We start from the raw sequence: 15,160 nt of genomic DNA, 5'->3' as shown, positions 1-15,160 counted from the left end.
TCGAAGTGCCGCACCTGGATCCCTCCATTACAGCATCTCTCATAGCCCCTGTGTTGCTTTCAATCAATCAATCAATCAATCAATCAATCAATCAATCAATCAATCAATCAAATGACTAATCTTTCAACCCACCAATCAAACATGTAGAAACACCTTTATTCTTATGGTACCACAACTATAGAACGAGGCAGCTTGGCAAATAAATTGCACAAATGTGCTGAATATTCGGTGGTGTCCCGTAGGCCAGGCTTCAGCGATGTCGTGGCTGGGAAAACTTAGTGGTGTGGCTACTACTGCACGTAGGTACCCACATTTTCTAAATCCAATCATGTATTTTTTTGCAATATGGAAAAAGCATATTCTGTACGCATATCTTTAAATGGTCATTAGCTGGTGTCTGTCTTGTCACCTGTCCTGTTGATTGAGGTTGTGCCAAAATTATTGCTGGGAAGAGTGACCCAGTAGCCTTGAGGCATGTACCAGTACTACTGGCAGGGTAAAAACTGCAATAAACCTTGCTGATACTGTTTATTAAATTGCTTCCATACTGTCGAAAGACCTGCCATTTTTTATTGCATGAAGTTTCATGCATGGAGAGCTGTGCTTAACACCTGCCTAATGTTAGACTGTTCGATAAGTGTTAGGTACAATCTTTCCAATACAGTTTAGAGCTGAAGGCCTAGTGAGAGAGTGCAAGCTGTTGCTGCATTCAAGACTTCATGTCGGTAATAAAGAAAGTAGCTAGGCTCATTTCCTTGAATTACTGCAGTCCAACTGCCATACTTTAGCATGCCATTTTATTTATTGAAGTAAAAAGTAAATGGATTAATCATTGTTGGCAGCAGACAGTCAACATAAATAGAGCAGAATTGTGTTTACACCAAGCTAATTGGTATCTTGACATGACAGCAAACAACGCAAGTACAGTGCATTGGACAAGGATGGATGACATAGTTGTTTAATCCTGACCAGCGTTGGTTCCACAGTGGAAAAAATGTACGAGCAGGCAAAGGAAAAGTAGCGCGATAGCTCCCAAGCATTCATGACAGGTGTTTTCTGAGGTAAAATTGACACCCACCTTAAAGGCACACTTAAAGAGAAAAGGAGGTAACAAAGAGGTCTTTATCTTAAGAGGTAAGCTAAAGAGATGTAAGAATAGGACTGGTAGTAATGCCGCCGTGAGGTTCCTGCATGAGCTCACTGTGTCTTTATATAGGTTTTGACAGTGCTGGCTCATTGTTTTTAAAATAGCCACACTCAACTGAAAAAGTTTCAAGAACTTTCGGTGTGCTACGAAAGCCCAGATACGAGAAGATGTGCTGAAATCCATGGCATTACACTGATGTACCGGCACTGTGTTGTTGCTGCAAAATTTAAGAAATGGAGGTTTCTTTCTTTGTTTTCTGATAACTGACCTTTTACCGTGAAGTTAGCTAAAATAGTTTTTACCGAGTACTTCCTCAGTCTATACTGGGTTAGTGTTTCTCTTTAGTGTCCTTTTAGTTATAGTAAAAGAAACTAAGAACAGCACCTCTGAGTTCATTTCACTTACCTACAGTTAGCCGTGACAACGAAGCTTAAGAACCATACACTGAGGATTTAATCGTCGTCATAATCTTCCTCCACGTCCAGCAACTTGAATCGACGGAATGCTGACACACACGAGAGGCACATGATTTTTTTCTGTTCGCGTTCACCTGGCGTTGTTTGCACTTTTCTCTGGCAGTTTTCAAGCATTGTATAATACATTTCCCTGGGAACACTGTCGCGTCGTTGCAACCATTTTCCACAAGGACATGCTCAGTGATTGCCTAAATCATTCTTCCAAAGTCACTTGCTATTTCCTTCAGATTTGTGCAAATCCTTTCTCTTGCACTGTCCTCTCTGTGTTTAGTACGGGAGCAGCGCTGCCTCTCCTGTGCCCAGTCTGCCCCGTATGTGTGTGTGTGTGTTTGTGTTTGTGTACAGTTTTTGATGGATCTCTGGCGTACCTTTATGTGTGTCTGGTGGTTTGGTTCTGGTGAGGGTTGAGCTGTGCTCCCCATTGTGGAACTTCTTGAGTGCACAGTGTCGTTCGTGCGTGTGGTGTGTTTTTTATGCCAGTCTTGCACACACTTGCTGGTGTGCAGGTTCGACTTCAGTGGCAGCGCTGCTGTTGTCACGCAAACATGCTTAAGCAAAACAACAAAAGGTGTCGATGCATTGTCTAGATGACTTGTTTTTTTTCTCTCTCTAAATTTCTCTTCTTGAAGCCACACTGGCATTGAGTATTTCCGTTGGGTGCAGAGCACATTAACTCATTACAGTCGGTAATGGTATCCAAGGGGGCCACGCTTTGTAATGATTCTATCCTTGAGAATGACATATATTTTTTACAACCCATCAAGCTGAGTAACCAGTCCCGGCAGTTACTGTAGTGTGCTGTTGCATGATCCAGCTACGAGGGGTGAAAAGAATAAAGAACTGGTTGGTCTTCCTCTAAGAGCCAGATTGAGAGTGCTTGGTAAGCCAGAAAAGGCACAAAAACCGCCAGCTTGCCGTGGTGTGATATATTTCTGGCGTCCGCTAAAGTCTAAATAATTCTTTATATTTAAAAATGGACTACACTGCACTCTGTAGGATCCGATGACTCAACATCGCAAGTTTCGAGAACATTTATTGAGCCAACATGACCCAAGTACGAAAACATACTTCAAAATCCATGACATCGCACTGACGTACTGGTGTTATGGGGTTTCGGTGCAAAATTAACAAAATTGAACTTTTACCTTTATCTTCTCTTCTCATGGTCAGCGTATTAGTACCATGAAATTAACAGCAATAGAATTTTCAAAGAATACTTTATCAGTCTAAACTGACTTAAATGTTTCTTTTTAGTGTCCCTTTAAAGGAGGGTGGCACCTAAATGAGCTTAACATACTAGAGGAAGCTAGCTTTCATCCGAGGTCGTCACTGTTCTTTAAATGTTAGCCTTAGCGCTCTTATATTCACATCTTGCTCTACAAGCCTGATAGATGGGCATGGCTAAGTGAGCCTGTCGTGTCCGTGTTGCCCCTGAAGGCGGAAGTCAAATTGAGGATTGAGAAGCTACAATTGTCATCGAGGTAATACGCTAGCGTAGTGTGCACTAATGACCTATTTAAATGACAGAATAAAGATAGTATAGATAAGGGGGTTAACCAGACGCTATCTGCGGTTTGCCCTACAATGCAGTGGAGAATGGGAAAAGTGTTTGAAAGGATGACGAAAGATGGAGGAAAGAGACTAAGACCAATCTTAGCATTGTGGTTACCACGTGACAACTCCTTTTTTAAATTTTTTTGCAAAGTTTTATTGTTTCAGTAACAGAAGACATTTGTTCACTTGTCATTGACCTTTATTCGTATAATTGGGTAACACAGATGGACACGCATTAATTGGGCACAAAAGTGAATGTTTGCTTGTACTCTTGTCTCTTACTTGCTGTCCAAAAGGCAAACCGTTGGTTTGCCTTTTCATTGTATGTAGGCCTAACTTGCCAGATACTACAATGTATTTTATAACAAGCATGAGCATATGGTGCCAGGCCTGACATTCTGACTCTTCAAGTAGAAGCTACGTGTCTCTCTGCCACCTTCCCTCACATTTACCGCATATAGACTAAGCCTTAGTTACATGTCATCATGGGAGGTTAATGGCAATATGATGAACTTATTAGCATCCTTGACTATTGACTCTCACGCTCTCTGTGTCGGCCGAGTTTTATACCAGTATGGCTTATCCAGTCATTGCTGTCTTTTAAATACTGCACCATATATCCTAAATTTTTCTTTTTGAGGAACATATTTTTGTATCAGTTGCATGCAGTTATTTTTTTCTTCATCTCTTGCCTGTGTCTTTTATGTGATGTACTGTATTTTGTGTCCTCACTTGTTCAGTGATCGCACTAACATTTTCAATTCTCTGTGATTTGGCTGGCACTGTGCTTTGTTTGTTTCCTTGTGTTGCTTTTGCTTTGGTGTGCTGGCATTGTGAGCTTATACTAAATGCCTTTAATGCTTGCATTAGCTTTAATGGACATTGGCATGCCCTCACTCAGGTAGTATCTCTAGTAGGTAGTATAGTAGTGTGCCTCTCATGTAAGTCTGTTTTGGTAAGCTTACGTAATAGTAAAAATTCTCCACGTTCTTTTTTTATGCTGTCATTACAGCTTCCAGAAACACTGCTCAAGTCTGCAAAGATAACATGCGCACACAAATATTTAGGAAAATTGTCACATGAAAAGATATCTTCAGACTGTCTTCACGCGAGGACATTCTCTTACTCACTAGACATTCTTTAATACTTCTTGCCGCGTTACTGCAGTATATATGGCACAAATTGAATTTCAGAATTGAGGTGTCGTAGCACTATATGATGCTTCAATTCTGAAACAATTCAGGTGTTCATGCATGTGAAGCACACCATTTTGCTAAGATACTGAATGCCGTTCACAGTCAAACCATTATACTTGACATTAGTTCATTCACTGACACTGAGAAGGGGGACAGCTTATGCATGCTACCATGGTCTCTCAATCGTTTTCTTCTAGCTGCTGCATAGCTGTTTGCATTTACCATCCAACAAATGCTTTGTGATGCCAACCATTCTGCCCTTTCGTTAAGCAAATAGATTGCCCTGCAAGAGAATGCATAGGCAGCACAGATAATTTCTACCTGTGGAGTTTTAAAATTAATGCGATTTCTTCCTATGCCTAGGTAGTTGCCAACTGAAGAAAATGAATCGCCTAAGGTTTATTTCTTCTTCTAGCCGTCATTTTCATCTCTCGTAGCTCTGTTTTGGGATGCAAAACACCATCAATAAGTGAAATGCGCGAAATTAATTATTCCTGTTGAAAGCAAGAATTTCCATTAGCCATTCTTACTGGTTAGGTACAAGCAGGCGCACTCTATGTGCCCCTCCAACTTGTGCAGAAGCAGCTCAATATGCAAGGTACTACTCGGCCTTCGCCTCAATGGGAGGTCGCTGCCTCGCTTTAATAAATAGACAATTAGGACAAATGGCACAGCAAACCGCTATTGTGCGGATGGTTATGTGAGAGCAACGTGACTTGGCAGGTCAGGTATAACGCAGTGTTCTATAATTTACTAACACAAGTGCACTTCACGCTGAAGTGTCTTGCCTACAGCACCCATTGCATGTTCAGTTTGCAGACAAGCTGAAATAAATGTGGCCAAGGTGAAAAATTTTCCTGGTGATAAATTTGCGGAATTCCACAGCGCTGGTCATCCCGATGCAGCCAATTGATGCCCTTTCACTCACGCCGGCACCTCTCTTGGCAGCTTCTGTCCCTGTATGAAACTTTTGAGGAAGTTTTCTGACCATAAGAAGAGTGTTGAAAGACCCTGATGATGCTACTTAGTGAAGAAAGGAGCAATCCATGCTTTGATTTTGTGTCAGTCTGCATGTTTCTTTTGTGTTGCCTTTTATGTGTGCTATTTTGTGCCTGCTTTTGTGCTCGAGGCTTGTTCTCTTAATGCTTGTTTGCTTAATGCTTGGCTGGCCATTGTGGTGGGAGCCAAGATCAGAAAATGCTGACGCAAAACGATCAGAAAAGACAACGAAAGCAACCATTCCCACTGCTACAAGTCGTTCTACACTGTCAGTTCTTGCACATTCGATTCCTGTAGAAAACAAAAAAGACAGGTGCATTTAGACAAGTAACTTAAATGTGTAAAAGTCATATTGCCTGCTTTTTCATGCAAAAGTTATGCTGTGTGCAGATTTTCAACAATTTCATTGCCCTGTACAAGGAGATCTCCTGGAGCCAAACTACAGGAAGTATCCTAATGACAATGCTCTATGCCTAGCACCCTGTTTTAAGGTACGCTCAGTACTGCATCCCAAGCACGTTGTGCTTGTATGGGTGAATGGGAACTTGGTCAGCAATAGTAAAACCATACATTTGTATATATTACAGATGTGCTCAGTATTTGCGGACTAACAGCCCCTCATACTGCTGTATCGCTTCTGTAGATAGTTCTACGAACAGTGAATATCAATATTGTGACAATGACGCTGATGTTAGGTCTAGTTTGCAAGCAGTGAAACATTTGTGCAGATACTTCTGTCACTTGCACAATTTTGCAAAACAAGCACTGTTGCACATGTGACATGTTGCAAAATTTAATGACTAACATTTTTATAACGCAGGCAATATTATAACATGGTATCACCCACGAAGTAAAATATGAGTAATTGATACTTCCCTTTTTACCTTGGGGGGTAAGCAAACCTCAGAGGTATTCACTTGAGGTATTCACTTGAGGTATTCACTTGGCACAAGCTCTGTGACGACGTTCAGAGAATGTGAGTATTCAATCTTAAAATATTTTAATTGCCAGCTTGAGAATGGGGAAGTAGGAAATGGCCATATGCATGTTTGCTACCTTTTGCCTTCGACGCAGTCTCCCTCGCTAAACGTGCAGTTTAATTAATTGCACGTCTAGCAGTTCTTTGGAGCCTCGCAACAAGAGCTGTGGGACTTTGAAGAACATTTTCAGAAAAACATTCATCTGGGCCTCAACTTGAAGGTCTCCAACTTATTTTTCTGTGGTAGACAGAGCGATAAGGTTAGTCTTATTCGATTCCTCGAATTATGCAGAAGCCATTGATACCCCGTTTAGTGAAATCAGAGGAACTTCTTTTTTTAAAAAAAATATTGTCCTTGAAATTATTCATTAGTGTGCTGGCAGCACAGCTGCTTAGTTCACATTCTTGCTCCCCTACCACCATAATTGCTTCTACCTAAACATCTGAAAGCTCTGCTTGTATGCTTTCTGTAAAGCCTATCATGCAAGGTTCACTGGTAGCAGGATCTTAGCTTATTTGATGGCAGTGCTCTTGTAGCATGTCAGTGTGTTAAGTGATTAAGTGATTCAAGGAACACAGTCAAGGGCTCACCTAATGCAAGATGAGCGTTCATGTGGGTTCATGTGCTTGCACCCTGGTTATTAGCACGCTGCGTAACTTCACATATTGCAATGGTTGTTCAAGCCAGAGCTAATACGCAAGAATGTCCTCTGTGTTGAACATAGCATATAGTGTTAGTCGAGCTGTTGGTCATGCGCTAAAGGCAAGGATGTAAGAGTAATCTTGGGTATCGTGCATTGACGCAAAACCTCCACATCTTGCCATGGTCTGCTGTGGTAGTACGACTACTTGAGCCTAGTACATATTGTGCTCTTTGCGACCTAGTTGAGGGACTGTCTGTCACCTCTGCTGCAACAGCTTGTCGTGAGGCTTGAGACTTTCCTTTCGTCCATCTTGTTGCTACAGCTCACTTTTAACCAGCCGTGACGTGGTTAAAACTTTGTGTGGAAGAATAACCTGTAGTAATAACAATGGAAATCACATTTGGCAGAACTGTGCAATCGCTGGCGTAATTTGTATGTTAGCTTTCATCACAGAGCAGAAGACACTGAGGAGAAAAACACCTTTCCAATGTCACTCACTAGTGAGAGCAGCCAACGAAGTCATGCCACACGAGGGAAATCGTGGCAGAATCTGAGGGAAATGTGAGCCAGAGGGACAGGAGGAGTCTTGTAATGCAGGGTACAGTTGTGCACAATTATTACACTAGCTATGTCAATGTGACAAGAATGACATAAAACATGGATGAAACCAAATCGAATGTGAATTTAGCAGCGATGACGCTAGATTCACTATAAATTGCGATGTGCACACTGAGTATACAGTTTTGAAACGATTATGGAAGAATTTTGAAATGAGATGCTAGCCTTTTGAAAAGTGTAATAGTAATCCTACTGGCTGGCTGTACACTTCTAATCCATCAGTTTCCGACTTCGACGGGAGATATACCACCTATTTATTTCAAATATATCTCACTTATTCCTATGTCAGTGCAGATGGTTCCAAAACTATTTGAAAAATGTAGTAGAAAGTTTGAATATGGCAGCTGTTCAGCTGAACAGCCTAGTCAAATTACAATATTTTTAATTATCTATCAAAATTTTTTCATCACTTGCTCATCTGTAGTGTGTTCCTTTTCAGCTGCTGTATGACACTATCTGTCAGATTCTGTCCCAGTGCACTTAACCTGACTGCGCTCCAGTGCAAATTCTGTATAAACTCTGGTGTTTTCTGCTGGTAGCCCTTGCATGTTTTGTCTGTATTGCTCCGGCCCTCTGGAACCCACCTTCGTACAGCCAACCCACGATATGACGAACATTAATGTAACATATTATTGGCCATAACAAAGTAAAGCTAAAAAGTTTATTGCTTATATTAGCACGTAAGGAATAGTAATATTCTGAGGCAGCCGTATTATGCTGGAACCTGCCAGAGAGAGAAAGACCACACACCCAGTGGTGATGATATGTACAGATGAAGGTATGAACAGTGCTCACAATATGCTTGTAACAAATATTGTGTATAACAGAGGTATTTGGGCTGGGAAACAATGCTCTTGCATTGATCACGAGGAGACGACGTACCACAGGTGCTGGCTAGCAACCATAATGTTTATTCATTGCTAAAGACTGCATATACTATACGATCATCAGCAAGTGTACGATATCGGAACACATTTACGCATCGCATTTATTTTCTTAGGAAAGAATTCTCCTATCCTGATTGCGATGTGTAAACATGTGCTGACTTCATGCACTTGGTGATAACCACATATATGTAGCCTTTCACAACAAATAAACATCATAGTTGTAGTGAGCACTATTGCATATGTCTCCTCTTGTCCTGTTCAAAAGCGCCGTTTTCCTCCGCCCAAGTACGTATTAACAGACCAAAATTTTTGTTGGTGCCGTTGTTAACAAAGGTATCTTTGTGTTGAACGCAACTTCGGTATATCGGGGTTCGGCTGCGGACCCTGCTGCCTCCCATCCAGGCCTCGCAGTTTTACTGACTGGTGTTGGTGGCACCACCTCCATTAATCGCTTGCAGTGAGTGGTCAAAGCTTTCCCTACTCTCCGAGCCACTCTCCACCGGGCTCGCCTATCACTCTGCGCCCCGCCCCGCTTTCCGGCGATGCCGCGGATGGCGGCATCATCAACGGCGTCGTTAATGGGCTCGGTAACGGCGTGGCCAACGGTGATGCCGCAGTGTCCAAGGTGGCCGCTGGTGGCACTGGCGAGGAACCCCACGTGCGCACGCTCTCCTCGTTCGGGGCAACCATGGAGCAGCTGCTGCAGGCGGGCTTCCACCGCTGGGGCCTGTTCGTGGCACGTAACCCCTCCCTGGTGCTGATCGCTGCCCTGGCGGTCAGCGTGCTCCTTTCGTTGGGTCTTCTCAAGTTCACTGTGACTACCAACCCGGTTGACCTCTGGGTGTCCCACAGCAGTCTGGCCCGCAAGCACATGAACTACTTCAACACTCACTTTGGGTGCGACGACTTTCGCTGGCAATAGCCTCTACCCGGTTCTTTGTTTTCCTATGTGTGGATCCACACAGCGAACCGAATTGCCGATTCATTCCGCAGATGGATTGCGACTTGGCTAAGCAGGACCAAGTCATGGCGTGAGCAAGTGAACCACGCACTAGCAACTCGTGGCACAGTTTGGTGCCAGTGAGATTGAATAAGCAATTGGGTTCAACGTGTGTATCTACTATTAGTGACCACATACATGTATCGGGATGCAACAGAGTCGGATGTTTCATACCTGCCAACTGTCCCGAATTTTCCTTGAAGTCTGCAAATTCAACTGAATTCCTTTATTTGACATCCTTTCATGATGTCCAGGTGGACAGACCCGTTCTACAGTTTTACGAATGTTTTATCAGGTTCTATATAAAAAAAAAAATTCTGTTTGTCATAAAGTTAGCGCTTTTCAGTCTCTGACCACATCCCTGACAGTCTTTTGGTGGTGAAAAGACACCAGAAGGGTACCCGCTTGAAGGAAGTTTATTCAAAAGGCCCTGAAGCAGGAAAAATTGGTAACAGCAAGTTTGCTGAAAAAGTCTCTGTGACCTAAATAACAATGTGTTGGTTGTTGGTGTCTGCTGTTCCAAGTTTTCAGCTGTTTGCATGCTATTTGCAAACGTAAATCGTTGTCAATAAAGTACATATGTGTCCCATAAAAAGTGTGTGCTTAGTGTAAAATTTCGGAAAATGCATGTTATTTCCCCTCTCCCCTCTTTCTCCATTCGGTGTGCATGGGCATTTTTATTAATTTTAAGCTTCACAGGTTGTCAGGTGTGGGTGTCCAGCTGAGCTAGTAAAACAAATCGGCAGTAAGAACAGGCAGAAGATTAGTGTATATTACGAGGTTGCGGGATTGAATCCCGGTCATGGCGGCTGCATTTCGATGGGGGCAAAATGCGAAAACACCGGTGTTTTAGGTGCATGTTAAACAATCCCTGGTGGTCCAAATTATTGTGGAGTTCCCACTACAGCGTGCCTCATGATCAAATCGTGGTTCTGGCACATAAAGCCCCATAGTTCAATGTATGTTACTTATTCATGTCTCGCATAGCAAGTTAATCAAGTGAAGCACTCACCAAGCTATAAAAGACATGCAAAGATTAGGCTTGACATTTCCGCATCCTTATCTATGGGCACCTTGTTAACGCGTATGAACGCAAAGCAAATTGTTCTTCCTTTCATAGAGCATGTAGATGTGCAGATTGCTGTGTGTTTGGCTTGTGGTTCGCATCATCTGGATGTGCCAGGAGTGGCTCAGGTGTTGTCACAATGTAGCCATTTTCATCTTCTGACAACCAGGGACCTATAGGGGCATTGCTGATATATTGATTGACATATGGATGACATACAAACGAATGGATGTTGATGTGTTGAGTGACACTTGAATATATATATATATGGATTTCTTTTGCAGTCCCTTCTACCGTGTGGAGCAAATCATTCTGCGTCCAAAAGCCCAAGACTTCTTTATTGTGGAGAAGAACGACAAAAACACGACATACGGCCCGGCCTTCGAAAAGAACTTCATGATGGAGGTGGTGCTTCATGATCATATTTTCTTCTTTCAAAATAATAACTTGTGGGTGCAAGGCGTGTTTTTCTAAGCTCAACAAAAGTGTTACGAGTGTTCAGTGAAGATACAGTGCAAGATTCAGCAGACTATGGTTCATAGTTGACTATGCGACTCAGTCAGTAAGTTAGAATTTGAGTGATGCAGCAGTTTCATTTACGCAGCTCATACTACAGTATATGTTTGAGAGAGAGAGAGGAAGGAAGGATGCATAGAAAGACAGGGAGGTTAACCAGAGGTAGTTCTGGTTGGCTACCCTGCATGGAGGGAAGGAGTGGGGGAATGAAAAGAGAGAGAGCAGAAGTGTTTGAGAGAATGTTTGAGAGGTAGACAGAAACAGTGCTTGGGCAGCAGGTACAACACCTGTCCATATTTTATCAGCTCATACTTTGGGTTGTACTTCCTGAGAACCCAAAGACTTGGTGGTTCATATGGTAATGCTTCTCAGTCGCATTTCCTTTGTGTAAATCCTAAGCGTTTGTGATTTAAGTACCCAGAAAAGTGGTCAGGATAGCCACCGCACTAGCTCGATGGCAAACTAGAACTCCAACAGGAGCCAATAGGAGCCAAATGGGGTGCACAAGAGAAGGGGGCAGACAGTGATGTCGTTGTCTTTCCCCTTCTCTCGTGCAGCCTGTTTGCAACCCATTATGCCATGACCAATGGTAAAGCATTGCATGTGTAATGTGGAAGATGTAGGTTCAGTTCCCACCTGCAGTAGCCTGTCCTTTCGTCCCACTTTTCATTTCCATTTTCTTTATTTCACATCTCAGTTAAAACAGTCAATTTCCAATATGCTTTCCTTGGCTTCGTGTGGTTGCTGCCTTGCAAAGTTTCAGACCAGCCATGTAGCAAGTTGCCGAAATGCTACCTCAAGTTGACTTGTAGTCTGAAAGCTTCAAGAGCATCTTTCCATTTCTTGTACGCTGTGCATTGCAGGCTCTGAAGCTGCAGTTGGCTGTCGAGGCGGTAATCGGAAAACTGAGCCCCGACGGTATGCTTCTACACGAGGGTGACCAGGAGAAGTACAGGCCGGAGGATCTTAAGAATGTGACCATCTACGATGTCTGTCTGTCTCCGCTGGCGCCGCTGAACAGGAACTGTTCAGTGCAGAGTGTGTTCGCCTACTTCCAAGACAGCATTCAGAAGTTGAACATGACAGATGGCATAGATCCATTCTCCTACCTTCACCACTTTGACAACTGCAGCAAGTATGTGCTCCTTTTGGTGAACATTAACCCTGAATGCTTTGCAAGCAGTGTGGCCATTTTAGCTGATTTCGTGCTGGAATTCGCTAGATCTAGTGAATTCTTGGCTTGTTTAGTGGCAAATATGCTCTTCTATATTATTTCTTTGGGGGCACATTTCATGTGTAAGTCTTCGTATGGGACGTTAGCTCATTAACAGAATTATTTAGCAGAATCGGGCAGATATTGAGTGTTCTGTTGGCAGAGACTTTGCCAGCAAATGTTGTATCAGGTGAGGAGGAAGCCGTTAGTCCAAATGGCAACTATGACTGCACGGAGCACTTCAATGTTGGAAAGATCATGCCTTCTTTTCATTTTCTCTGCTTCTTTCTTTCAAGACATGTGAACCTTGACAAGTACACTATACATGACACATTACATAGTTCACATCTTCTAAATGTAAGGTGATGATGACCGTGTGGAATGTATTTTCAGTGTCTCTTTGGTATAATGTTACCCAGCTTTCGAGGGTCCATTGTATGCTGTTCAATATTTTTCACTGTTGGGGAGTATGTTTCGTATGCTTGCCACTTATGGTAGCCATTATATTTATTGGTTTAGCACATTATGTTGTGACTTAGCTTTGAGAATAGTGAAAAACATAAGTTGCATCTTAGACTCGAGCTTTATTTTTCCTGTTTCGTGATCATCAAGCTGCATTGTTTTCCTTGTCTTTAGTCCTCTTATCTAGAGTCTACATTCTCTTCACATCTGGTACTTTATCATTTAATTGATCTCTAAGTCATATTTTTTGGAATGTGCTACTTGCTGGCCTCCAAAGTGTGCTTCCGTTGTCTCACTCTCGTGCTCATTCTCTCGTGCCAATGCAGAAATGTTGCAAACATGGGCTGCTTCGCAAGATACGGTGGACCAATCGACGACATCTCTCTTGTGTTGGGCGGATTCAATGGCACTGACTTCCATCTGGCCACTGCTTTGGTGATCACCATCCCTGTGACCAACTACAACGACGACGTGAAGAAGTACCCAGCGCTTGCCTGGGAGAAGGAGTGAGTACTGCACCTGTAATGTAGCAAAATGCCTGTGTACTTAAAGGGACACTAAAGTGAAAAATGATTTCTTCTGCATCAGTAAATTACTGTTCTACAACAACAAAAACACCACTCTTGTAACGATAAGACATTTGGTAAGCCAGAAGAAGCGCAAGAACGAAATACGGGTGGCGACGCCTACTTGAGTTCCTGCACCTGGGGGCTGTGACATCTTGGATTTTGATGGCATCTTCTAGGGCCTACTAATTATATATAGCGGTACAGATTGACTACGTTGTGTTCTAGAGGAACCAAATATTAAACATGGCAAGTTTCGGGTACCTTTATTCAGCCAACGCGGCCCAAATGCGAAAACATGCTTTGGAATCCCTGACGTCACGCTGACGTACCGGCGCTGGTGTTTTGGCGCGAAATTCAAATACTGATACTTGGACCTTCATTTTCTCATCTAATAATCAAACAATTTTTTTTTTTAGTGACTGCCTGCTGGGTTCTCAAACAATGCTCCATTAGTCTAAACTGATTTATTGCTTCACTTTAGTGTCCCTTTAATGTGTATCCAGCTGACAACAATCCTATTTTTTGTTACCTGACGGTGGTTTTCAATTACGCGAGTTGGGCTTGCTTTGGAGTGACGAGCTACTTGTTTTTTCAGGTTCATCAAGCTTATGAAGCGCTACAATGACTCGGAACTGATGACTGTTGCGTTCATGGCTGAGGTAAGGAAAAAGACACCTTGACCATACTTCTCAGCTCACCTGTTCATGTTTTTCCTCTCCCCCATAGCAAACGGCACAGAAGGCACGATTATTGCACTTGGCCTTTATACGGAACCTAGGCTTCTTCCAGCACATGTAGTAATAATATTTTCAATGTGAGCCCGGTGATGGTTTTATTTTAGCACGCTGTATAGCATAATTGATCTCGATCTGGCGCTATATATAAAAAGGTAAACTCCGGCATTTTTTTAACCATTTTATAACATGGTCACCTTCAAATGGAATTTGTAGTCCTGTCACTGGTAGGGTGGTTCAGTTTACTTAGGAGCTCATTAATAATATTTACTAACCAATAAACAAGGTACTGAAAAGAAAGGGGGTAACTGCTTCGTGTGACGTCACAATGCATCTATGAAGTCTGATCCTACATTACCATGGTGTAAACACGCAGAATGTGTGCTAAACACGCAGTACATGTGGTGCTGATGTCAAAATAGCGAAGCTGGCGATGTCTTTTGATGACATAAGGGTATTTCCAGCTTTTTTGGACTAGACGGCAGGGATTTCAGGGATGATATGAGGGCTGTAGGATCGCCGTTTGGTTTTGACACGCCGCTACGCGAGGCAGCTGACATGCTCAAGCTCAGTGCATTGTGCTGCGGCAAAAGGAAGAGGAGCACTGATTATCGCATTTGTAAAAATGATTTTCAGCTGTTGTCTCGTAGAAAAAGGAGCCGGCGTCGTCGTTCCTGGGTGAAGTGACGGTGTAGTCCCTGATGTCATGAACACAGGGCGGCCAGTATAAAAGCATACATTCATGGGCACTAGTCGGGATCATTCAACCAATCTTTCAAATTCATTTTCAGGAAGACTAAATGGCTTGTAGTCATGTCGTTTGGCACAGACAATCAGTGCGAAAGAGAACGTATATTCAAAATTTTATTTAGGTCAGTTGACGTAAAAAAAAAATTGCCGGTGTTGCCCTTTATAGGGGTTCCTCTTTGTTCAAACTCTGCTTTATTCGAAAATAATTTCTGATCCACATGCTTTCCCGTGTAGAGAAGTCAGTTTGTTTCACTTGTGAAATGCCATTCATTTTGTCTTGTTATATCGAAGGTGAAGAATAGAACTGCCAAAAGCACTTGTTAGAAATTAAACACTTGCTGGGCATCTTT

General features: G+C 42.7%; 1 protein-coding gene across 3 annotated transcripts in view; it reads left to right on the top strand.

Moving 5' to 3' along the window:
• Positions 1–15,160, top strand: part of LOC142579783 (NPC intracellular cholesterol transporter 1-like) — a 330,403-nt gene that overhangs the window by 282,228 nt on the left and 33,015 nt on the right. For all 3 annotated transcript variants that reach the window (XM_075690348.1, XM_075690347.1, XM_075690349.1), the window contains 5 exons: positions 8,959–9,397; positions 10,851–10,971; positions 11,946–12,217; positions 13,084–13,263; positions 13,922–13,985. In XM_075690348.1, the coding sequence (XP_075546463.1) occupies positions 8,959–9,397; positions 10,851–10,971; positions 11,946–12,217; positions 13,084–13,263; positions 13,922–13,985 (1,076 nt within the window). The remainder of the gene's footprint in view (positions 1–8,958; positions 9,398–10,850; positions 10,972–11,945; positions 12,218–13,083; positions 13,264–13,921; positions 13,986–15,160) is intronic.

Source organism: Dermacentor variabilis, chromosome 4 (genome assembly GCF_050947875.1).
Source record: "Dermacentor variabilis isolate Ectoservices chromosome 4, ASM5094787v1, whole genome shotgun sequence".
Classification (NCBI taxonomy): Eukaryota; Metazoa; Arthropoda; class Arachnida; order Ixodida; family Ixodidae; genus Dermacentor; species Dermacentor variabilis.
This window is presented reverse-complemented; position numbering and strand designations above follow the sequence as displayed.